The sequence below is a fragment of the Fistularia commersonii genome, chromosome 12, assembly GCF_037954325.1.
Source record: "Fistularia commersonii isolate RoL2024-O1a breed Wild chromosome 12, RoL_Fcom_v1.0, whole genome shotgun sequence".
Lineage (NCBI taxonomy): Eukaryota > Metazoa > Chordata > Actinopteri > Syngnathiformes > Fistulariidae > Fistularia > Fistularia commersonii.
In genome coordinates, this window is record NC_141295.1 from 14,859,230 (window position 1) to 14,882,740 (window position 23,511).

Consider the following 23,511-nt stretch of genomic DNA (forward strand, 5'->3'; position numbering starts at 1 on the left):
CACAAAATTCAGCCTACTTGACTTACATTTCTCCTCCTCAGTCGTACTTTTGATGTGAACATGTCATAACAGGTTGAACGTGTTAAAACTATTAGCAGTTTCATTTTCTCTGGTTTAAAGTAATCTAATTTCAGAATGCATACTATTTTAAGTGATTCGTCAGAGAGGGGCTTTGAAGTCGAGATACCGTAGCCAGAAAAAAAAAATCACATTTCCATTGCCCCTCCGCTTCTTTTTAATAAAAGTTTCCTGACTTTGGTGGAAGTCGCTAAAATTAAAGGTCACAAAACCGTGGAAGTCACGGATACCGTCACTTTACCCTCCTGTGCGGAGAGCCAATCGCTGCTTCCCTTCTTGTGACGTCAGAGAAACGTAACCTGTGTAGCACTTCCTCGTTTGTTTTTCTGAGCTCAACTGGGAGCAGACGCCCGTCAGCAGGATGCATTTCTCCAGGTAAATCCGTCCTGGGATTTTGAACTTTGTCAAATAACGCATCATTTGCATTTGAACCACTTATGTCTTGGCTTCCGGTTTGTTGTTTGCTCTTAAGCCACAACATTTGCAGTCAGCGTTATTGCAGATCGCTACGAGTATCGTTAGTTAGCTAATAATAAACATGTAATATAGGCTTAGTAGCTTGTGTGCGACGACAGTCAATGTTTTTATTACGTTATTAAATTGTCTGACAAGATAGTGACAGGCTATTTATCATGCATACACAACCAATGCCATCTGTCGTTTACGGATATAACCAGCTGCAAATGTAACAGGATTCACAACGAATTCATTATACTTACTACAAATTAATATATTTGTTTCCTACTGATTATAAACTAGATATCAAATGAGAGCCTAAAATTTTAAAACCTATTGTAACGTTTATGATTTATCTTTGAGGTTTCCGTAATTTGGAGTAGTTTCACTTAGCCAACTACAAATACCTGAATGCTACTACAAACACTCAAATACATCAAAATTACAAAATTTATCCTGAGCCCGAGGTTGTATTGCCTAGTTGCCAAGTTTCCATGTCATCCCTATTAGCAATTTTTGAACATATTCTGAAATCTGAACATTTAAGTTGGTATGTATTTTTTTTTGCATCTTGAATATGGATGTATAACAAGGTCATAAAACACTCAGAAATTTTGAGAACAGCTTTCAAATTCGGCTCGGAGTGCCTATACAGTGGTTTGATAAGGGAATGAGTTATTTCTTGAATCTTGGTCTCAAATGTCTCCAGTGAGGTGATATGTCTAGGATTCTAAGTGAGTTATTGCATGTTGCATGCAGCTCTCAGCCAGCATCGCTGGTGTGAAGTCTGTGTTGTTTTTAATCTGTTTAACCAAATTTGTTTATCATCTTTGGTTAACCTTAGTGAATTTTATGCACATTGAGAGTGGATTGGCATGGCGGTAGGTCTGTTCAGGGCTGCTTAAGCAGGGATTACTTGAGAGGTTTATTTAAATACTGTCTGTTCTTCTGTCACAGCACTTACATCATTCTCAGATGCAACCACGCCCATTGTGCAACCATCTAAACTCATTTTTAGATGTTGGTGTTGACACAGGGATAAATCTTAATTCTAAAGAAAGTAGCATGACCTAATCATGGTGTTGCTTGTTTTCTTGCAGGTTTGGAACTTATGTGAAGAGAAGGAAGCGGGGCTGCTCTCAAGCCTGAATAATCCTGTCTTCCTCCATCCAAACATCACTGTCTCAGCCTCCTCAGATTGGTGGTCACCCCCGTCCTGCACCACAATGCTGTGTTGGGGTGATGCAAAGGATGGGCAGTTAGGTATCGGTGTGGAGAGGAGCCCCACGTTTGAGCCCCAAAACTGCCTGATTTTCAGTGGTAGAGGATTAAACGAGGTTGCCTGTGGAGGGCAACACTCCATGTTCTTGCTACATGATGGTAGCGTGTACACATGTGGCTCTAACAGCTGCGGACAGCTAGGCCATGACAAACCTGGGACTTCTCCAGGTAAGCTTGCGATGTGAAGAGTCCATTCTCTGACCATTGGTTAATCATTATAAATTAGAATTTTGATGCATCATTCCACAATGCTGATCAAAGTGTGAGAAAGTATCAAACATGGGAGAGTGAACATGATGATGTACTGAAAAGGGCTGTTTTAGTAGCTCAATGTACTAAGTATAGACCTTATTCTTTTTATTCAGTCTGCTAATGATGTGACACAAAATATTCTGACTTTCTAGTTAAATCTTATGTAATAAGACATTGAACTTTCCAAGGGATGAGAATTGGAGCTGTCCATGGGGTTACGATAAACAGAATACAACAAAAAGCAAATAATGATCAATTGATTGTATCAATGCTTATGTATGTGCAATGTAAATCACAGCATCAACATTAGCCACACTCTTCGCTCTGGAAATGTTTATACTGTTGGAGGGAGACTGCAATGTACATTCTGCAGGTTGGCATAAAAACACTGCTTGCATGACAGTCATCATGTTCTTCATCTAGTTTGTTTTTATTTATTTGGTTGAAGCAGGTGGCTGTATTTGCACTTATCAGTATTGACTTGTGTGTTATACGTAACTGGGAAGCTGTCATAATAACAACTGTATTTGATTTAACTAATTAAAAGCTCAAGTAATATTTTGTTTGCATTTATGAATTCAGTCAAAAATATCAAATCATCTGAGGTTTCAAAGCACATTTTCACCTGATCTGTTTTTGTATTGAATATCATCTCACCCTTGGAGAGTGAATTGCCTTATGACAAAATAAGCGAATGTTGTAACTGAGTAGCAGCGAACTGCAGTGGTAGAGTCACATGCCCGTGTTCGTGTAAAACTGAAAATACGTAGAAGAAATATCTCCTAGCAGGTCTTTGCAAGCCCAGATTTGTTTATATTTGGCAGATCTGGCATGGCCTGGATGACTGAGCCTCAAGATACAGATACCAATCCCAATGCAGTGATGAGAAAGACTGAATTTGGAATATATTGTAAATACATGTTGATATATGTGTCTACATTTGAATGTTTTACACTAAGAATATTTAATTTTAATACTAGTCTAAGAAGTTACTGTTCATTTTTGCTATTTGTTGATTATAACACATGTGAAAGAATAATTCATCATCTTCAATATGAAGTCCTTGCATACTATAAAATGCTTAGTACAAGAGAAAAATTGCTTAAATATCGAATGTATGCTTCCGAATTGGTCCATATGTAAGTACAAGTTGTTTTGTTCATTAAAGCAAGTCAGACAAGCTCTCGACAGATAACTGAAAAGGGAAGGGCGATCAGTTTTTGTATTTTAAATTTAGTCATAATATTTTGTTTTTATGCTTGCTATACGAATTGCACCATACGCACACACAGTACTATTCTGTTGTTGACTGTCAAAAGTGGGAGTATCTTCGCATCAGCAATAGACAGCAGATACTAAATGCCTCACATGGGTTGGGTTCATCTTGAGGACATTCCATTTATGATACCGTATCATCAGATAAAATAACTACTTGGACTTAATTTGCCCTCTAACTGGAAATACCCTAGATGTTACAAGGAAAAAATCCAAGTGTGGCATGAATTGTGGTGGCTTTCTCTTTCTCTGGGCTTTATCTGCATCAGTCTAACCTGCTCTTCCTTCTCTCCACAGAGTTAGTCGGAGCGCTAGACACACAGAAGATAACAATGGTTTCGAGTGGTCGGGCTCATTCAGTGGCTGTAAATGAGCAGGGTCAAGTGTTTGCGTGGGGAGCCGGTGAGGGGGGCCAACTCGGCCTGGGAACTGCAGAGGTGGCTGTTCGAATCCCAAGGTGACTGTAGTGGAATATCTCAATTTTAATTGTGCTAATCACTACTTGTTTTCAGTAAAATTTAAGCCACCATAAAATATAAATAGAAATCAAACATGCCATTTGCAGTTAGAGGCAGGATGCTTATTGTCTTTTTAACTTTATTATATAGCTCAATTAATACAATTTAAAATGTAAAAGACTTAAAATACTAAAATGTATAACCTTTATCAAGTATTGGATAGTATCCATCCATCCATCCATCCATCCATCCATCCATCCGAGACAGTGACTATTTGTTGAATAATTTCAGTTACAGTTGGACCAGAATCAATATTAAAAAATGACAAAAGATTAAGGTAAGTGAATTAAAAAGAGATGAATAAAATATATGTAAAGCAGATAATAAAATCGTAAAATTGCAAGAGGTTGTATTCTATGAAATTAATAGAATAAAAAAAACACGGTAAAATCTTAAACCAATCGTGAAAATAGAATCAGAATAAAAATTGAAGAAATCTGAATACACATGAAAATGCTGTACAAAATGAGGTAAATTAAACAGAGGGGGATCTTAAAATCACAAAATGTCTTTCTTTTTGTCCCCCCCCTCACAGGTTAGTGAAGAGACTGTGTGACCACCACATCTCCCAAGTAATGTGCGGGAATCAGCACTGCATTGCACTTTCCAGAGGTATCCAAAACAGCCCCTTCAGAACGATACTATTACTGATCTTGTTCAGCACAAGTTACCATGGCAACATGTCCAGTTGAAAATTGAACCACCTATGAGATAGGGAAAAATCCCGAGTGGAGCTGAAGTAGATCTGATGCTTCATGAAATGCCCTTGAGTACTGTACTGCGCACACACACACACACACACACACACACACACACACACACACACACACACACACACACACACACACACACACACACACACACACACACACACACACACACACACACACACACACACACACACACACACACTATATCCATATCCCCAGCCTCTTAAATAATGTCTATTTATATCATATGTATGATTCATTTAAGGTGGCGCATGCTTTGTTATCTGGAATTAAGAGCTGGATATTCATCACACTTATTTATGCGATTAAGCTCAGCAGTTGTTACGTAGCAAAAGCGGGACGAAGAGTTGGACATCACCTTCACCAAAAATAAGACAACAATTGGGAAGCCTTGTAAGCCTGGTCTCCTGTGTGATTTCTCCCTTAGATGGTCAACTGTTCACATGGGGCCAGAACACGAGCGGTCAGCTTGGTCTGGGGAAAGGAGAGCCCAGCAAGCTCTTCCCCCAACCCCTGAAGTCACTGGCAGGAATTCCTTTGGCTCAGATAACTGCCGGAGGAGACCACAGCTTCGCGCTTTCTTTGTCTGGGGCTGTGTTCGGTTGGGGAAAGAACAGGGCAGGTCAACTGGGTCTTAATGATAAACAAGGTAAACATCTGTGCTGAGATAGGATATATATAATTTTTTCAGTCACTGAGATTAAGGCATTCAGAAAAAAAATCCTTTTTAAAGATACAAATCTTTTGAGGTGAGCACCTGAGTTTAGTAGTTTTTTGTGATGTCCAATTGATGCTACTTCAAAAATTGTGGCGAACCAACTACATTTGAAGCATTTAGAGAATACAATCACTCAGAAATCACTAACTTTGGAGTAACATAGCTTTAATTTTGACAGTGGTTAAAGTGAATGGTTTGACTAATAAGATAGCAGTACAAATGCATGTAAATAGCTGCTCAGTCAAAATTGACAAAATGTTCACTGCACTTTAATTAAATATATGCTAAATAGCTTTTCCCAATTTTTGATCATCTACTCTTGACCTGTGTCACATATGTTCCCTATGTTAGATCGCGCTGTACCGTGCCACATCAAATTTTTGAGATCTCAAAAAGTTGTTTACATCAGCTGTGGAGATGAACATACGGCAGCCCTCACAAAGGTATTTTTCTATCAAATTTATACTGATACTTTTTTTCTGTTATTGTTGGTGGCTGTTTTGAACAGCACACCAAAATCAAAACAATTAAGCGACTTTTGGACAATTATAAGAGCAGATATTGGAAAATTCCTTTCTATGCCGTAGTTAAGAAAAATATCAATCAATGATCTCTGACAGGATGGTGGCTTGTTTACATTTGGTGATGGCTCCTGGGGTCAGCTGGGTCACGGCTCAACCAATAATGAACTGTTACCCAGACGAGTGCTAGAGCTTATGGGCACCGAGGTGTCCCAGATCACCTGCGGAAGGTACTTGGGAGTTTTTTTTTCTAAAATAATTCTATGAGGAATATGTATAATCCAGTGCAAATAGATACAAGAACTCTGTAAACAGGTTTATTGTTCTGAGGCATAGAATAGTCATTTAAGCTCTTTCAATTGTAGCTGTATCACCAAAACTTAACCAGACAATGTCAATTCCTCTGATTTCTTTAGACAGCATATGGACACTTCTTTCCCATATGTTTACGTAACTGTTTGAAAACGGTACTCCTTTTCAGCATGAACAATTAATATATTAACATCACATATACATGATATGTAATAAGGAAAATATGACGGATTCATTTCAGGGGGACTGAACTTTCATAAATTTGTCTTTTGTGTCATAACAAGTAATCATGCTCTCTCCTTCCAGGCACCACACACTGGCATTTGTGCCTTCCTCCGGTATGGTGTATGCATTTGGTTCCAACAGCTATGGCCAACTGGGAACAGGAATAGTGGGAGATGCCAGAAGCCCTTTTCCTGTCAAAACCAGTTTCTTGACTGTAAATGTCCATAGATCAGGTAAGCAGAATACTGCCTTATTTGTATTCATACTACAATTATGGTTGATACTCAGTAACTGAAACCGCATATTTGTGGATTCAATCTTTTTTTTTTAATGTCTGACCACTAAGTTGAGGATTTTCCACTTGCTGGCAAGAACCTACATCTCTTTAACCATTTTCTTTAAATTACAGAGAAGGAAAGTTTTATAACCTACAGCAAAGTACAAGTGGCTCAAGATTATATAGTCACTTTGTTTGGCCTCAAAAAATTAACAATAGAATTCAACTTAATTTTAATGTGAAATTATGAATTTTGGAAAAAGCTCCAATGTGAAGATTTATTCTAGTCAAACAAACCCTGTTCCCTCATGAGGGTTTTCAGTTACTGTTGTAGCCTTGTGTTGCTCAGGCATCTTTCTCTCGGTAATATGGTGTAAGCAAGTGTACAAGGGTATTGCAAAATCTTTTTTTGCTGTCAGAACACGAGTAAGCAAGTGAGTAATTGTAAGTGTGATGTAACTGTTTGACACATGGTCGGAAAGGCTGGTCGGCTAAAGTCTTGTTTGTTTCTGACTGAATTCAGTGAGCAAAATCATCTGCGGAGGAGACCACAATTTTTTATTGTACTCCACTGAGCAGGTAAATGCCCAATTTTCATTTTATTTTTATTTTCCGAAATGAACAAGTGTGATTTCCACATTTTATACCACTTGTTACATTTAACCAAAACTTGATATATTGCACGTTCCCCTGTTTAGTTCCATAATAAAAACCCACAACATTAAACAAAGTCACAGTACTTATTAATGAAACTTTATAATATTATGCATATTTTTTCTGTGTCAGATAATTGCTGCTTTCAGTGAATCACTAGCAGTGTTTCACCACAGGATGGCATTCCTCCCAAAGATTTACCAACTCTTTTGCAGACCCCAGGGCATGTATTGAGGGGCTTCCTTATACAAATATGCAAGAAATTGTCTGGAATGTTCACTGATAAAGACATAGCACACATTACATTGCCACTACAAAAATATTTAGACTAGAGGCACGGCCTATGCATTTTATCTTCACAGGGGCAAGAGACCCACGACCAAACAGTGCCGTACAGTACCACACGCAGTGGAAGTGCCAGTACAAACACTCTCCCGAAATGTTTGTATCTGTCTTGTTATGTTGTCTCCACTTGCCTTCCTCTTCCCAGAGTTTTGTTCCCCCGGAGGACTTCAGAGCGATTAATATCAGCAAAAGTGTTTCCTTCATCAATTATGAAAGATTAAATTCGTGGAGGCTAAAACTGATGCATAATGCAGATTCTAGTGTCAAAAAGTAAGTAATAAGTAAATGAGTAACAGCATTTTTTTGGTATTGTATTTCAAAGCGCAGAATTTCCTTGTCCTTATTTTGATTTTGTCCAAACCATTCTGTCTAAATAATAAGTAAATGAGTAGCAACATTTTTTTGTATTGTTTTTCAAAGCGCAGAATTTCCTTGTCCTTATTTTGATTTTGTCCAAACCATTCTGTCTAAATAATCAGTAAATGAGTAGCAACATTTTTTTGTATTGTTTTTCAAAGTGCAGAATTTCCTTGTCCTTATTTTGATTTTGTCCAAACCATTTCTCTCGATTCATTTATTTGTTTATTGCTTTGTTGCTTTGCTCTTTATTTATCTGTCTGTTTCTAGCTACGCCCTTCAGTGAAATAGTGATTCATTGTTTTCTTTTTATTATGCACAGTGACATCATAGTTCAACTCTCCTCCACGGCCTGTTGGAATGCCAGTTTCTTGGACCAAAGGTACAAATAGGGTTTCATCCCTACAGAAATATGAATCGGAAACTACTTGAAATGTCATTGGACCAGTCCCATTGGCACTAAAATGTAGCACTATCATAAGAAGAGTTTATATTAAACATACGTAGGGATTTACAGCAACAGTGAATAGCAGCCAACCTCTCAAAATTTACCAAAAGAACATCCCATGAATAGTTTGTCAACTAATACAGTAAAATATGCTGATCATCTTTCTGGTCACTTTTATTTGTGAGTTTCAATGTTTATTACATTGGTTTCCACACTGCAGTGACAGCCTCTGTATACAGACTTGTCAAGCCGAAACATTTTTTTTCCATAAAAGAACTAGTGTTCTCCATACGCTCCTGAGACAGTTGCAACCCAAGGGGAATGATAAATAGTATTTTGACAATATCCCTTTGTGTGGATGCTGACTATGCTGAGAAAGATGGCAGAAGGAAGTACTATCATTTGGTAGTGGTGATTATGATCTGTGGATTTTAAGATAATTCGGGAAAACACGAAGATGCTTGTCATCCATGCAACCAGGTTTTCTTGAAGCGAATTGAAACCAGTGTTATTTGTAAGGCATTGAATGGTACCGAACTCCCCCATCAAGTTTCGTGCGATCTCTTGCTTTCTTTTTTAAGTTGAAAACAGAAGTTGGTCACATGCAACGTGCGTCATATTTTTATTTTCTCTTTCAACCCAACCAGTCCAGGCAGACAGCCACCCATTCCTGAGTTCTAATTAGATTTCTTCCTGTGGAAAGGGGTGTTTTTCCTCATTATTTTTCTGTGGTGCATGCTCATAGACGAAGATTGGATATTTAAATTTAAGTCGAGAGTGTAGTTTCCACCTGTTCAGTAAAAGTGCTCAGAAAAAGATTCTGTTATATTTTTGCTACCAAAAATTGGACTTGACTGGATCACCTTCAGGGCATGGGCATGTTAAAATTCAGACTACCACCGCTATATTTAAACGCCAAAGCAGGAGCATCATCCTAGTGTACTTGTAAATCATATATATGATATTCTTAGTTTAATACGGAACTTGAAAAGCAACACGAGATTGTTCTTTCCGTTGAGATGCGCTGTTGTTTCCATCCACAGCAAGTCCTCGTGCAGTCACTTCATCGGAATGTAGCACAAATAATGTACTATCTGCTCCAGGGTTTTTGTTTGGCAAACAGTCTCTGCAAGGTCAGACCTAATGTTTGTGTTATGACTATGAAAAAACCCTGTGGCACAAATATGTAAGGATAACACTGTAAATAGTTGCTGTCCCTCATGTTGTGGGTTTATTGGCTTTTTTGGTGCCGATGCTGTGTGTATATCAATCATTTTGTTCACACTCGCAGCTCAAAGGCTCAAGCAGAAATCTGCTTAGGGACTGACTTAAATACCCATGGTCTATGTGTACATGTAACAACTGTTGCTCGTGTTGTGTATGTTTTGGCCTGTGACCATTAAGCACATGCACACTTACTATTCAGTGAACTTGGCTCACAGCCGACCTGTCACATGACGGGAGTCATGCTTAATCCAATGCCACGTGCACCTTTGAGTCAGGGCTTTACTGTGTTGTTGTCCCCTGAATTTCTTTCTGTCCCGTTGGCTATTGCTGAAACCATGGAGATGGTTGAGAAAAGTAATACTTGTTTGTTTTCATAGTGACGATGCCCACTTCAAAACCAATCCAAAGATCCCAGGCATTGACCTCAACTCTGTCAGAATTTTATTTGAGATACTGAGCAAACCAGCTTTCTCTGAGCTTCTGGACCAGGTATTATCTCAATCATAATTTTGTGTATTCGTTGGACATGGGGGAAATAGGTTGTCTTTCAAAAGAGAGATTGATAATAAACAGACTTTGTGAGTCTTAAACTATCCTTATACTTTCAAAAGCCTGTATTTTCTTCATGATATTTACATCTGAAATCGGATTTTTCAAAAATATGTGCGAGATAGTGACTGCAAAGTTAAATTATGTTGTGTCTCTTTAAGTAGAAACACCAGGATGTTATACAACTCTGACAAAAACATCCTTGTCCTGCTTAAATATTCAGCATGTTTTGGAGCAAATCAGGTTCGACCACAGCGCCATGGCGCAAACTGCAGGACTGAGTCATAAGCTCTGGCCCAGTAATATTTGGTTTGCAGTCCATGTAGCTCAATCCATCATGATTTATAATCCACGTGTAGACAGAGACCTCAATCCAAAAACAGAAAAATTGATATTTTAGACTTATATTTTCCATCCTTTGCTGAGTTCCTCTGAGTTATTTTGAAGCCAGAAAATATGTTAAAATTACAGTGTATTCCAATGAGGTCACACTCTGATCAATTGCATCATTTGAGCAATAAAATGGAAAAGTTTTAGTTTCTTTTTTTTTCAGCTGTACGTGTTCTTGTTTCTTTCCATCTGAAAAAATGTTCAGGCTACAAAGAGTTTTGAGAGTCTGCTGATTCCCCAGTTGCCAAGCTCTCCTCCAGATGTTGAGGCCATGAGGATATATCTTATCTTGTCAGAGTACCCGGCCCTGGAGGACTCCAAAAATTATTTTCGCCTCACCATCCCTCTTGCGATGGCTATCCTCCGGCTAGATGCCAACCCCAGCAAAGTATTGGGTATCACATCAGCATGTACACACTGAATGTGTCAAAAATATATTAAATATAGCTTAATTTCACATACAGTGAATATAAAAGGGGGCAAATAATGAAATCAGAATAAATAATATGGAAAATAAATGATTAGGTTTATATTTAGAGAGCATAAAATAAAGCAACAAACTACATTTTATTAATCTGTATTTTTAAGTTTCTTAATGTTTAGGAGTATCTTTTTAACTGGTGGACAGTGAAGATGAACCTCTTAACTTTAATAATCTGAGTTTACTGCCTGATCTTTGTATTTCCTATAGACATAGATAGATACAGATATAGTACTCATGCTGTAACCAAACATGGTTAAATTTTGAGGTTTGAATGACTTTTAAAGGCTTTAGAATTTGATATTTTTATGAATTCTTGCTTGCCACTTAAAAGAATGGAAATGAAATATGCAGATGATTAGAAATTGTGGGCAATGTGGCTGAACCAATAGCCAACATTTTCGTAACATCCAAATTTTAAGATAATGAAGACGTAGTTTTAACCATTGACCTAGTTAGTCATCACAATTTTAATATCACTTTGATTCTTAGGTGGAAAAAGTGAACCTGTACTAAAAAGCTGACTTAGTTGTCTCCAAGGTTCAATGAAAGCCATTAATAAAATCACAAATTATTACAAAATCTGCATTGCCGCCTGCTAAAAATAAAGCATACATCATATATTTCAGAGGATGTATCTGATTTGGAAAATAACAACCAACTTACTCCATCAGCTCTGATTTGGGAAAGTTTTATGCAACAGACACATTCTCAAACTCACACTGTCCGTATTGTGCAACCCAAAATTTCCCAGCTTTTTCCACATTACTACCCATGTGCAGGAAACACGTGCTTCCACTGAGTAGAATGGATTCTACCATATACATAAAAAAATCTATAGTTACACATAGTTGTACATAGAGCAGACAGAACAATTTGATTGTAATTTCATGGAATTAAATACTCAAAAATGACTGAAGAAACAAATTACTTCTTATCAGATTGCACAAGTACATCAATCAAAGGGGCATATTTGATTGACACTTACAATATTTTTGGATTTAATTTAACGCTGTTCTCTCTCCCTGCAGATAACTGGTGGTGTTTTGTCGACAGCGGCGTGTTTAAGAGAATGGTGAACATATACAAGAGCATCGTCGTGTTCATGCTAATGGGTGGCAAGACTCTGCTCGTCCCCGTGTTCTATGAAAACTATTTTAACGCCACGTTAAGGCTGCTGGAGAAACTCCACAAGGTATTTGCCATGTCACCTATTAATATTCAAATCAGGCCATCAGTTGAGGTCATTAGTTTTTCCTTATAGCTTTACAATGAGCATTACTTGGAACCGGTGCTCTTTCCTCAACTTATGACAGACATTTGATTCATATAACCAGGTGAACTCAAAGGCCCACCACGTGGAGTACAACCACTTTTATATCCCAGACATCTCTAGCCTGGTAGACATCCAGGAAGACTACCTCAAGTGGTTTCTGAGTAAAGCTGATATTGTGAGTACGGAGATGATGACATTAGATTTTCCGATATTCTGATGGTTTACAAGCACAAGTTTGTAATTGAAATAGCACTACTTTTAAAGTTTCTACAGTGACGGATAAGGGTGTTTCTTTCTTTCAGCCCTTGTGATTGAATGAGCATCAACTTTCAAACCATTTACTAAATTCTCTCCTTTTTCATTGCAGAAAATGGGATCATCCCTTTCACAGGTATTTTTAACACTCAAATTTTAGACTTTTAAAGATTGATATTTTTCAAATGTATCAGTCCATTTAATGTTTATGAGTGCCATATATATATTCTAGGCTATTATTTTTCCCCCCTTTAAGCAGAAAGACTTCCCCTCAGTGAACCTATGTGCCTACCCGTTCATTCTGAACGCTCAAGCCAAGACAACCATGCTGCAAACAGATGCCGAACTGCAAATGCAGGTATGAACTCGGTTGAAGTCGAACCCTTTATTTTCTTTATTGCGATGTTATATATTTTTTTCCTTTCACGAAAATACGTTTTATGCGTACTTAGTTAGTCATAAAACAACAACGGTAACTGTTCATTTCTCTTGCTCCCTGCGTCCATTACCAAGATGGCAGTAAGTGGTGCAAATCTACACAATGTTTTTATGCTGCTAACATTGGAGCCCCACCTGGCAAGGAACCCTTACCTAGTGCTGCACGTGCGCAGGGATCATTTAGTGAGTGACACGCTGCGTGAGCTAACCATGTACTCAGATGTGGACCTGAAGAAACCACTTAAGGTGAGAAGAGACGCATTTATCATTATTCTTTGTAACTGCGTAATTTCTTTTTTTTTTCAGTTTACAAACAACCAGATCACATCTGTCTCTCTCTCTCCCACCTCACAGGTTATCTTTGACGGGGAGGAGGCAGTGGATGCAGGGGGAGTGACGAAAGAGTTCTTCCTGCTCCTGTTGAAGGAGCTGATGGATCCAGTGTATGGGATGTTCACTCTGTACAAAGAGTCTAACCTGCTGTGGTTCTCAGACAAAGTGAGTTTGTTGTCGTCGAAAAATGCGAAGGACCGACAAAGCCACTTTGCACTTTTTGCGTTTCAATGTCAGTTAATCAGAAACCACAGAAGCATCATTGAACCAGGCTGAATTGGCTGATAACGCCATTTCCTGCAGCTTTAGAGTCCAATCCAGCTTCCGTATTATCAAACACAGCAGATGCAGAAAACGACATTCCCATATTTTCTCAAAACGCTGGTATTTCTGCAACAGTACACACTGGCGAAATAATCACCAGAAACACAGTGTCATTGTTTGTTGAGCATTGAACGCCAGAGCATTGAATGCCACATTCGGAAAACATTTTGTTTTATATCTAAATTTTCCAGTGGGTTGTCATAATAACAGTGGGTTAGGTAACATGTCAATTTTACCAAAGTAGTGTTCCCAAAATGGTAATTGTGATAAATCAATATTATCAGAGGTGATTTTAATTTTTTTTTTTTTAATTCAACTATAACATTGGGTCAACTTGACATGACAAATACTGTAAGCAATTCTGTGTCAGATATATTTGCACAAATATAACTTTATATCTTTGGCCAGGACTCCCTTGAAAAAGAGGTTTTTAATCTCAATGTGACTTTCCTAATTAAATAAAGGAGAAATAAAAAATATCTTTGATGCTCGGGAGTGGCAGGAGTTCTACTTTTCTCTGACAGAACCAATTAGATCCGCGGCAGGTTTATTAGAAGCTCAGGACGCATTTAACATTTGTTTACTCCTGGCAACTGTCAAGTAAAGTTTTTGCTTTTGCACTTTATTTCAAATACTTAGTAGTCCCCTGAAGTTTTTATTTTACCTGATGCTGTTTCTTGTTTTCACAAAAGCTTTTTTCTTCTGGTATTATGTTGTAGTAGATCAGAGTGGACATTCAACAAAACATGTACAAAACTCATTTACTTAACTCCCTGGTTTTTAAATGATGTAACAAAAAAACACAATTAATGAAAATTGAATATATTGAATATACCACCTTGTATGTGCTAATAATAGACATGCATCAGGGGATTTATCAATCGTTCTCTTAAATTACTGCAATTAGTCAGTTGACATATATAGCTGAAAATGTTAGTATATTTCTCAAGAACCTCCAACTGGAACAAAAGCCAAACGTTCTTTTTGCAGTGTTTCGTGGAGCAGAACTGGTTTCACCTGATTGGGATCATCTGTGGTCTGGCCATCTACAACTCCACCGTGGTGGACCTCCATTTCCCTCTGGCTCTGTATAAGAAGCTGCTCGATGTAGCCCCAACACTTAATGACTTCAAGGAGCTCTCACCCACCGAGGCCAGGTAGCTATGGTGACCGCAATGCTGAATTTCATTCATGCAAGTTTGTTTTCTGTTAATCTCTACGGATTGCGATTTTCAGTCACCCTGGTGGTCCATAAGTAGGAACATGAGGAGGGATTTGTTTGTCGCTTTCTAAGTGAAAGCCTCAAGAGGAGTTTCTGCTGCCTTTTTTTGTACAAATTTAGCTCGTTTGTAATTTTAAACCCACAATTAGAATGTTTGTGGTTGCACTCTTTCACAGGGGAAAAAGAAGAAAAAAAAAAGAAAAGCTCAGCAAGTTTGTCATCAAGGCCCCCCAGTGTGTCATTCACTTACATAACCGATGTTTTTTTTAATAGCAGCGACCGCCACCGGAAATACCTCCCCATCGAATTCAGAGCAGGAAGGATCAACGTTTCCTTCTGGCCTAATTATCTTTACTTGTAAACACAAAGAAGCGTTAGCAGTATTGATTTTTAGATTATACCTCTGCAGTGGGCCGAAAGCTTTGCCTTTTGAGAAAACACACGGCTGTGTTTCTAAGAATAACTTAACAGGCTTTATTCATATTTTCAATGAACTGATGACATTGGCCTCACACTCACAGAATGCTTGTATTTTGATCTCAAATTCCTCATGATACATCAATTTGTATTGTTGAGATTGTTTACTAAATATCATTTAGTATTAATTGATATTCATTTTCTAAGATAATGATATTTCATCCTCTCCTTTTTAAGCATTTCTTAAGTTGGCCTTTTTGGAAAAGAAAGTGTAAGTAAACATGGATTGATGCTTTAAAAGAGAAAGGGACGCTTAGATGTGAGATGGAGTGACAATCTACAATGAAAGAGAACACACCTTAGTGTTTGGCCAATTTTGTTGTGCTTATTTTCTTAATCATTTTACTGTGAAGCTTTATAGGGTGATATGTTTTACCTTTCTGATTAAATACCATTATTCCTCTCCATTAATTTTTTTTAATTATTCTACCCCAGGAGTCTTCAACAACTCCTTGACTATGAAGGATCCGATGTGGAGGAGACGTTTCTCCTCAACTTTGCTGTAAGTGACTTATAATCTGAATTATCACTTTATGAAATCTGAGTGAGAGCGACTCTGTGGGACAGTGGTTCGATTCCGACAAGGTGCCTCTTTGTGCAGAGTTTGCATGTTGCATCCCTGTGCCTTTGTGGGTTTCCTCTGGGTTTTACTGTTTCCTCCTACAGTCCAAAAACATGCAGTGGGCCCAAAGCTGCTCAGATGTATGAATTAGACAGTGAATTTGTTTGCCCTGTGATCGACTGGCAGCTGGTCCAGGCTGAACCCGCCTCTCGCCCAGTGACAACTGGGATAAATTGCCAGCCCCCCCGCCACCCTTACTATAGCATAAGTGGTATAGAAGATGGACAAATAATAATAATAATAATAATAATACATACGATTTGTATAGCGCTTTTCACGGTACACAAAGACGCTTTACAAGTTGACGACAGAAAAACATAGAACATAAACATTGTTAATGGGAAGAGCTGTAGGTGTTGTAGGTGGTTTGGAAGAGGTGGGTCTTGAGGTTATTTTTGAAGGAAGACAATGAGTTTGACTCTCGAATGGCTGGGGGGAGGGAGTTCCAGAGGGTGGGGGCGGCGATGGCGAAGGCTCTGTCTCCCAGGGTGCGGTACTTGGATGCGTGAATTAAAAAAAAGGCCAATTCGTGGCCCCCTCCAGATTAGGATGAACATACTTCCTACTCGATGAGAAAATGAAACACGTTTTACCATTTCATTTGATTTCAGTTATGTACATTAAACCATTCAAGGCGTCAATGTGCCAGAATTTCTATCATTTGAAAAATAACATTGAAGTTTGTGATCCAGAAACAGAGCCAAATGTGTTATTGTCATGGAGCGAGAGCTTGCATTCACTCTGTGCCGAAATATCTCGACGCTGTAAACCATTGTTTAATTCTTCATAAAAAATGACCACTTAAGCGAAGGTTTTTCTTTCACAGCAAGGCACAGAAAGCTAAAGCAATGGGGTCTCTGAGGGATCTTGAGAAGGTGGTACTTATTAAGCTGCTTTGCAAATGTCAAACTCAAAAAAAAAAAAAAACCTCCTCGTGTTAATTCTAGATCACAAGGGAGAACTATGGATTGACAGAAGTCAAAGAGCTTGTCCCTGGAGGAGAAAGCATCAGCGTGGACAAACACAACCGGTGAGCTTGAATGACTAATTCTATACTAACTTCATTTAAGATCTTCCTACACTGGATAGTTTTGAGCACAATTTGAGTCATCCATGTTCTTGTTTCTATCAGAGTTGTTATTGGCACTGAAATTATTACGAGTTTGTGGAGCTGGAAGCTTTGGTTCCGTAGTTGAGGCCAGTTTGGAGAAAAAAAAAAACAAATCGCAAAACCTCTTTCTGTCATTTGTGAGATAATCCCAGACGTTCCCTCCTCATCTCTGGAGCCTGTCCATGTGTCAGCGCCACTGACTCCAGTGTAGAAATGACAGAGTCCACAGCGAGTTGTGGGCACGGGGGTGTCACATGTTTGGCTTGCTGGTGTTGAGCAGATGGCGCGAGAGGCGGCCGCCCACGCCGTGCCCGCAAAATCCCCTCAACGCTAAGATATAAAACTGTCACCACAGACAAAATCGCCACTGTCCTGTAAAACATTATGATGAACTCAAACGACCTTTTGTCCCCGCACATCGAGACAGAGATGCAGAACCACAATTTGTGTCAAAATGTGTCCTCGCACTTGCACCAACCGTTTGTAGGATTCCGAAGGGAGCTTTTAAGTTAAGCACTCAATTCACACACACACACACACACACACACACACACACACACACACACACACACACACACACACACACACGTATATTTATTTATCCCATATGAAAGAAACTGTTTCACACACCATCTACCTAAAAATGTTATTTGACAGCTACTGCATCAATAAAATCAATGTCTTCATTCATTGACTTTGACCCAATTCATGCAAAGGCAAATCATTTTATCTACATATTTTAGAAGTCATAATTTAAACACTTTGTCTGTATCGCCATTAAGAGGTCTGTCATATTTTGCTGTTTTAATGCGATGCTGGGGACTCTAATATAATTTGTCAACTTTTTATAAAAGAAAATGACACACCCATAACAGGGGTAAATCTTCCCTAATGCCATATTTACGTTTTTTATGTTTTATTAATTGCATATTTCTTGTATTCAAGTGAGCGGTGACAGAGCTGTCCACACAAACAGAATTGCGAAGTCCAGAGAAATGTCTGATAAAATGGATATGTGTTATTTATTTTTCTTCATTTTCTATGTTTTAAAAAAAAAAAAAAAATTCTTGCCAGTGGCTCCGCAATATCATGTTATTGATGAATCAAAGACTCCCCACAACGTCCAAGTGTCCAACTTGAATTCTTCTAAATAGTATCATGAGTAAATTTCCATCTGGAACAGGTTTTGATAATGTTTGTAAAGGTTTTGTGTGCTGGAGTCCTTGAATTTTGCTGCCAGACAGATGGTTCTGTCATTACCTAGCTTTATGTGGATATTTCACGTTCTCTATTATTCTATTGTTTTCTCGGTGTGTGTTTTTGTGTGTGTGTGATACTTTACTGAAATGTGTGTTGCTCTGCGAGAAAGTCTTTATTTCCACATTTATTAGAAAGTAACGCTGTGTACATTTCATCTTTCGGAAAAGTTAAACAGGAAAATTCTGTATATTTTGTCTATTATATCTGCATATATCCAAAGGTCATCCTGAATTATTTGAGTTATATTTTGGCCAAATAGGAATGCGCGTATACAGACGCACCCACACAGACATTAATGAACAATGAGGGAGGAAATGAGTGTTTACAGTCCTGTCTTGAAGTCTGATTGAATGATTTCCTCATGAAGTGACCGTGGCCGAGGACGCGGCCACTTTGAAAAGCAAACCAATCATCTAAATGTTTGTCTAATTTTGTGCGCGCTGCAGGAAAGAGTTTGTGGAGGCCTACCTGCGCTACGTGTTCTCCGACTCCGTGAGCGAGCAATACGCCGCCTTCTCCTCAGGCTTCCTGAAGGTGTGCGGGGGGGAGATCCTGTTGCTGTTCCAGCCCTCAGAGCTGATGGCCATGGTAGTGGGAAACAACAACTACGACTGGGAGGAGATGGAGAAGGTCAGTGAGAGGTTTGGCACGTTAAACACTGTTGTTTTGTTGATATTAAAATAATTGTTTGCTCGGGATGTGTTTAATCTCATGTTGTGGAAAATAACCCAACATTGATATATCGCCTGAAGATCAGCTTTTTCGTGTCTCGCGTCCATTTGTAAGGCTATAAAAAGAAAATTGTTCTAAGTCCAGTGGTGGGTCGTCATCACCATCCATCTCAACACTGCATACACCTATATTTCTTTGTAATATAGTATTTTTTAGTATTTTTCTCTTTTTTTTAACCTCATTGCATCAGCCGGCTAAAATGCCTCAATGCATGAGAAATTAATTTAACCAATTAATTTCGTGCCAGAAAAATCTTCTCACCACTCTGTCCCCTTTTTTTTCCTTGCAGAACACTGTTTACAAAGGGGAATATTCAGCTACTCATCCAACAGTCAGATTGTTCTGGGAGGTATTTCACGAGTTCCCTCTGGAGAAGAAGAAGCAGTTTTTACGTAAGACTGTTGGCACCCCTCTGGGTTTGATCTGTGTGACAGTTTTATAGCGGAGCCGTCACCCGCAGAGATTGTGTAACTATATGTTGTGCAGTTTGCACCCCCCGCTTGAGAATCTAGATTCCGCACTTCCTTCTCTAAACAAGCACGTATGACTACTGGCCAGATAAGGCCGCTGGTTGTTAAAGCTGGCCAGTGACGGCTGCGGTTCTCATGACAACATGCATCAGGTGTTACTGAGATAAAATGTTTAAATCCAGGAAAGCACTTGTTTTGTTATTCAACACCAGGAGGTTTTAAGTCAGTGGCGGTGACACCTGCCGTAACAGTCATTTTAAAGAATGAATATCACCTAACATTGGCACGCATAGTTTTGTTTTGTCAGTCCATTTTGTAGCTGATCAAACCGCGGGTCCGTCCAAGCTAATCATTTAATGAATTCAATTCTGGTGTGAGAGTTTGTTTGAATTGCTGCAGAAATGTGATAGGCCTGTAGCCACTTGGTGAACCAAAACCAAAACATGTAAATTCAGCTGCCTGGAGACTGACCGTCAGAGACATCCAGCAGGCTGGGTCGGTCACTGAATATACATGTTAGATATGAATCTATCCTTTCCTTAGAAATGAATCTATCCTCTCCTTCGGTTTTTAGTTATCAGCCCTGGTTAGCTGTAAAATTCTGTCTAAAGGATGTGTGACATCTTGCACATTTGATAATGGAGGAGGAAGGAAAGAAAATATTTTCTGCAATACTAGTTTGTAATCATTTTTTAAAAATATATTTATGTATGAATTAGAGATAACCTAGATTCTTTATAACCAGTTTGTATCTTTTTTATCCACAGTGTATGTCACACAGGGTCAAATATGGATTAATCTGTCAAATGAAAATAGTCCCAAACTAAACTAAACGCAAACACACAGTTAGAAAGCAATATTCAAAAAAATCTCTGCCCTTATTCTAATGAGATGGTTTACCCCTAAACCAAAGACCCTCCTCAAGCTCATCAAGCTCCGTCTTTATTCTTTAAATATTTCGATACTATTTTTACGGCATCATTCAAATCATATCTGTTCTGCAGTGTTCCTGACGGGCAGCGACCGTATCCCAATCCACGGCATGGAAAGCCTCCGTATCGTCATCCAGTCCACTACGGCCGAGGAGCACTACCTGCCGGTGGCCCACACCTGCTACAACCTGCTGGACATGCCCCGTTACCAGACCAAAGAAATCCTGCGCCGCCGCCTCACGCAGGCCGTGGAGCAGTATGAGGGCTTCAGCCTGGTCTAACGGGAACGCCTGCAGCCATATTCATGCACTTTGTCCGCTGTACAGCCGCCCGCAACTTTGTCCAAAGGGTCACCGGCGGAGGTTATTTTGTCTTTATATGCTCTTACAAGATGATGCATCTTGAATTTCAAAAGGTCTATCAATATAATGCAGAGTATTATCATTTGTGATTATGGGAGTTTCTTAACCTCTCAGGACAATTTGAAGGGAATCATGTGGCATTTCGACAAAGTAGAAATGAACTGACAAACACATCATGTGACTGACAGGAATCAAGGGATCTTCAGTATCGTAAACGGCCGGAGAAAGTTGAGAAACTCTTGACTTTGTTTGCATATGTTTTTCTGTTTTGTTTTGCAAATTTGTGTATTTTATATTCCTTAAATTCTATTTTTTACCTTAAATTAATGTTATTACCTTGAGACAATATATCTGGTTTTGTTACTTTTAATTTATGAAAGAGTGGTTATTTTTTTGACAAAATGAAAAAAAAAACACGTGTGTGTGTGTGTGTAAATAGCACTTTGAAACTGTTGATGCTTGCGGTGGGGAGGGGGGGGGGGTCGACTGTCGCGCTGATCCTTTTAAATCTGGACACCAGCATGTCATCTGCCTGATGTTATAAAAATATATAGGTCAGACTTTGGAAGCTGAAAGGCAGACAGGAGGGTTCAGGATGAAGGATGACAAATATCATCTGCAAGCCCTTGTCGTTTTGAGGTGCCAACTTCATCCCGAACCTGTGATCGGTGTTGCCTTTCGCAGCGAGATCCCTCTTAGAACCGACATTTTAACGTCGATTTTTATTGGATGTCGTCCGTGTGCATGTCATTCAGTGAAAGCCAAAACCACGATTGTCATATAAAGCTAAATATACAAACTATTAAGAATAACTGATTGTAATTTGTTTGATATCTTAAGTCGCAATTTAATAAGATTGTGAAATTCGTGACAGGACACATTTAACAGAGTGGACAGAACTATTGCATAAACTAGTTATTTATAGTCAGTTCTAATATATCTGTCTTTATCAGTTGCCCTGATGTGCCATTTATTCCTACAAACTTGATCCAGAATGACATCACGTATGAAAATGTCTTGCATAAAGTACATTGTTTTTGGCTTCATCCACGACATCGGCGATCGGTCATTTCCGTCCAATGAATGACTGGATGTGTCCCAATTGACAAGCAGCATCTTTTTAGCAATAAACTGAAAGAGCCCAGTCGTTCCCACTAAATGTCAGAAACACTGGACCCTTCCACCGGTTCATCTTGCCTCGCTCTCAACTGCATGAAGGTGTTTTCCATGTTAATTCGATATTCCTCCAGCACAGTTCATTCCTATGCAAAAGTTTGTGCAGCTCTTGATGTTTTCCTCTTTTCTTTTGCACCTTTTAATCAGATTTTTTTCTTCTGCATTATCTACGTGAATTATGCACAAAACCTTTCTGTTCAAGCCAACTTTTTGAATAAACAAAGCAGTGTGAAAATAATACTTTCTGCATCTTTTATTATTTTCATGCTTGTCTTTACAAACACCGTCTGTGTGTGAGTCGGGGGTGTCTGTGGGGCAGAGATTTAAAGTTGATTATCAACTTTGGAAACTTTGGTTAACACCTGAAGGTCCCTCTTTTCATGACAGCATTTAATGTTTATCAGAAAACAGGTTTAAGGATGGTTAAGCAAATGTTTCTTCCATAGGAATTGAAAACAAATTAGCTTTACAAGAAAATTAAAACATAAACCCTTGTATGCCAGTACAGTTTCTTTTATGTATTTATTTTATTTTATTTTTTTACCAACGAGAAGAAATCCTGAATTGATTAGGGGTTTTACCAGCATAGTTTTAAAATCTAAGTTTGGATTGAATACAATTTTCTACTCAGAGATCCCTGGTAACCATGACATTACTGTCCTATTTCATCAATATTTGTACCAGCTACATACAAACGACAACACAATTTTCCAAAATATCTACGTTTGTATAAAATTATATATTTTTTATGAAATTATACGTAAAAAAACGTTCAGGCCGCTATCGTTGGAGCGCAACACTGTCTGTAATGACGTCACAAGGTTGGCTCTTGGCTCGGTCCCGCTCATTTCTCCGTGCGCTGCAAAACATGTCATCTGTGCAACCCTTCCCATTTGAACCCGAGAGAGACGTGAAAAGGGAGGATAATGCTGAAGGCAGACATTTAAATGAGTTTCAAAACGAAGACGAACAAATAAGCGAAGAGGCAAAATTTGCTGACGTGTGCGGTGACTGCATCGCTGTGCTAATAGAAAGAGCGGCTGTTCGTTGTGTACCTATGGACTGCTGTGTTCCTGGTCTTCCGTCATCAGATGCTACTTCTGTTGTTGGGGGTTGTTGACATCCTCGCAGGGGAACATCCAGCGGGTCCACTTGTATCCCGAGAACATATGCTCGTGAAACAAAACTGTCACTGGTTTTAGTGTCCTTTTAAAACTAGCAGCACCCGTTAGCGCTTCCAGTAGCTTAGCTCAACTAAATGCATACGTAGAGAAGCCGCAAGAACGCGGCTCCACAAGCTATTTTCCACAACTTTCTTCTCTTCTTGTTTTGAGCATTGGAGAGCTGCGTAGACTAGCATCAGTCCATGTGGACTGGAAATTGCATCGAAATGCTACAAATGTTGAGTTATTACCGTACATACCGT

At 38.8% G+C, this 23,511-nt stretch overlaps 1 protein-coding gene across 2 annotated transcripts; it reads left to right on the forward strand.

Moving 5' to 3' along the window:
• The first annotated feature begins 400 nt into the window (after positions 1-400).
• Positions 401-22,323, forward strand: herc3 (HECT and RLD domain containing E3 ubiquitin protein ligase 3). 2 transcript variants are annotated; one of them, XM_086157319.1, is made up of 25 exons: positions 401-453; positions 1,635-1,983; positions 3,640-3,799; positions 4,396-4,472; positions 5,019-5,240; positions 5,661-5,752; positions 5,930-6,060; positions 6,449-6,600; positions 7,168-7,223; positions 7,789-7,913; positions 8,323-8,382; positions 10,053-10,164; positions 10,820-11,009; positions 12,127-12,290; positions 12,433-12,546; positions 12,739-12,762; positions 12,883-12,984; positions 13,140-13,310; positions 13,419-13,562; positions 14,712-14,878; positions 15,856-15,922; positions 16,990-17,072; positions 18,860-19,043; positions 19,435-19,537; positions 20,620-22,323. In XM_086157319.1, the coding sequence occupies exons 2-25, from the start codon at positions 1,761-1,763 to the stop codon at positions 20,826-20,828; spliced, it is 3,132 nt and encodes a 1,043-aa protein (XP_086013445.1). In that variant the 5' UTR covers positions 401-453; positions 1,635-1,760; the 3' UTR covers positions 20,829-22,323. The 2 variants fall into 2 exon arrangements, with proteins under 2 accessions (XP_086013445.1, XP_086013446.1); XM_086157320.1 differs by having other exon boundaries at positions 12,886-12,984.
• Positions 22,324-23,511: the final 1,188 nt, after the last annotated feature.

Bases quoted from the DNA above. Each gene is read 5' to 3' on its own strand.
- herc3 (XM_086157319.1), top strand. From the start codon at position 1,761: ATGCTGTGTTGGGGTGATGCAAAGGATGGGCAGTTAGGTATCGGTGTG. The intron at 6,061-6,448 runs GTACTTGGGAGT...CTCTCCTTCCAG, and splicing joins TCCCAGATCACCTGCGGAAG to GCACCACACACTGGCATTTG. The intron at 15,923-16,989 runs GTAAGTGACTTA...TGTTAATTCTAG, and splicing joins CGTTTCTCCTCAACTTTGCT to ATCACAAGGGAGAACTATGG.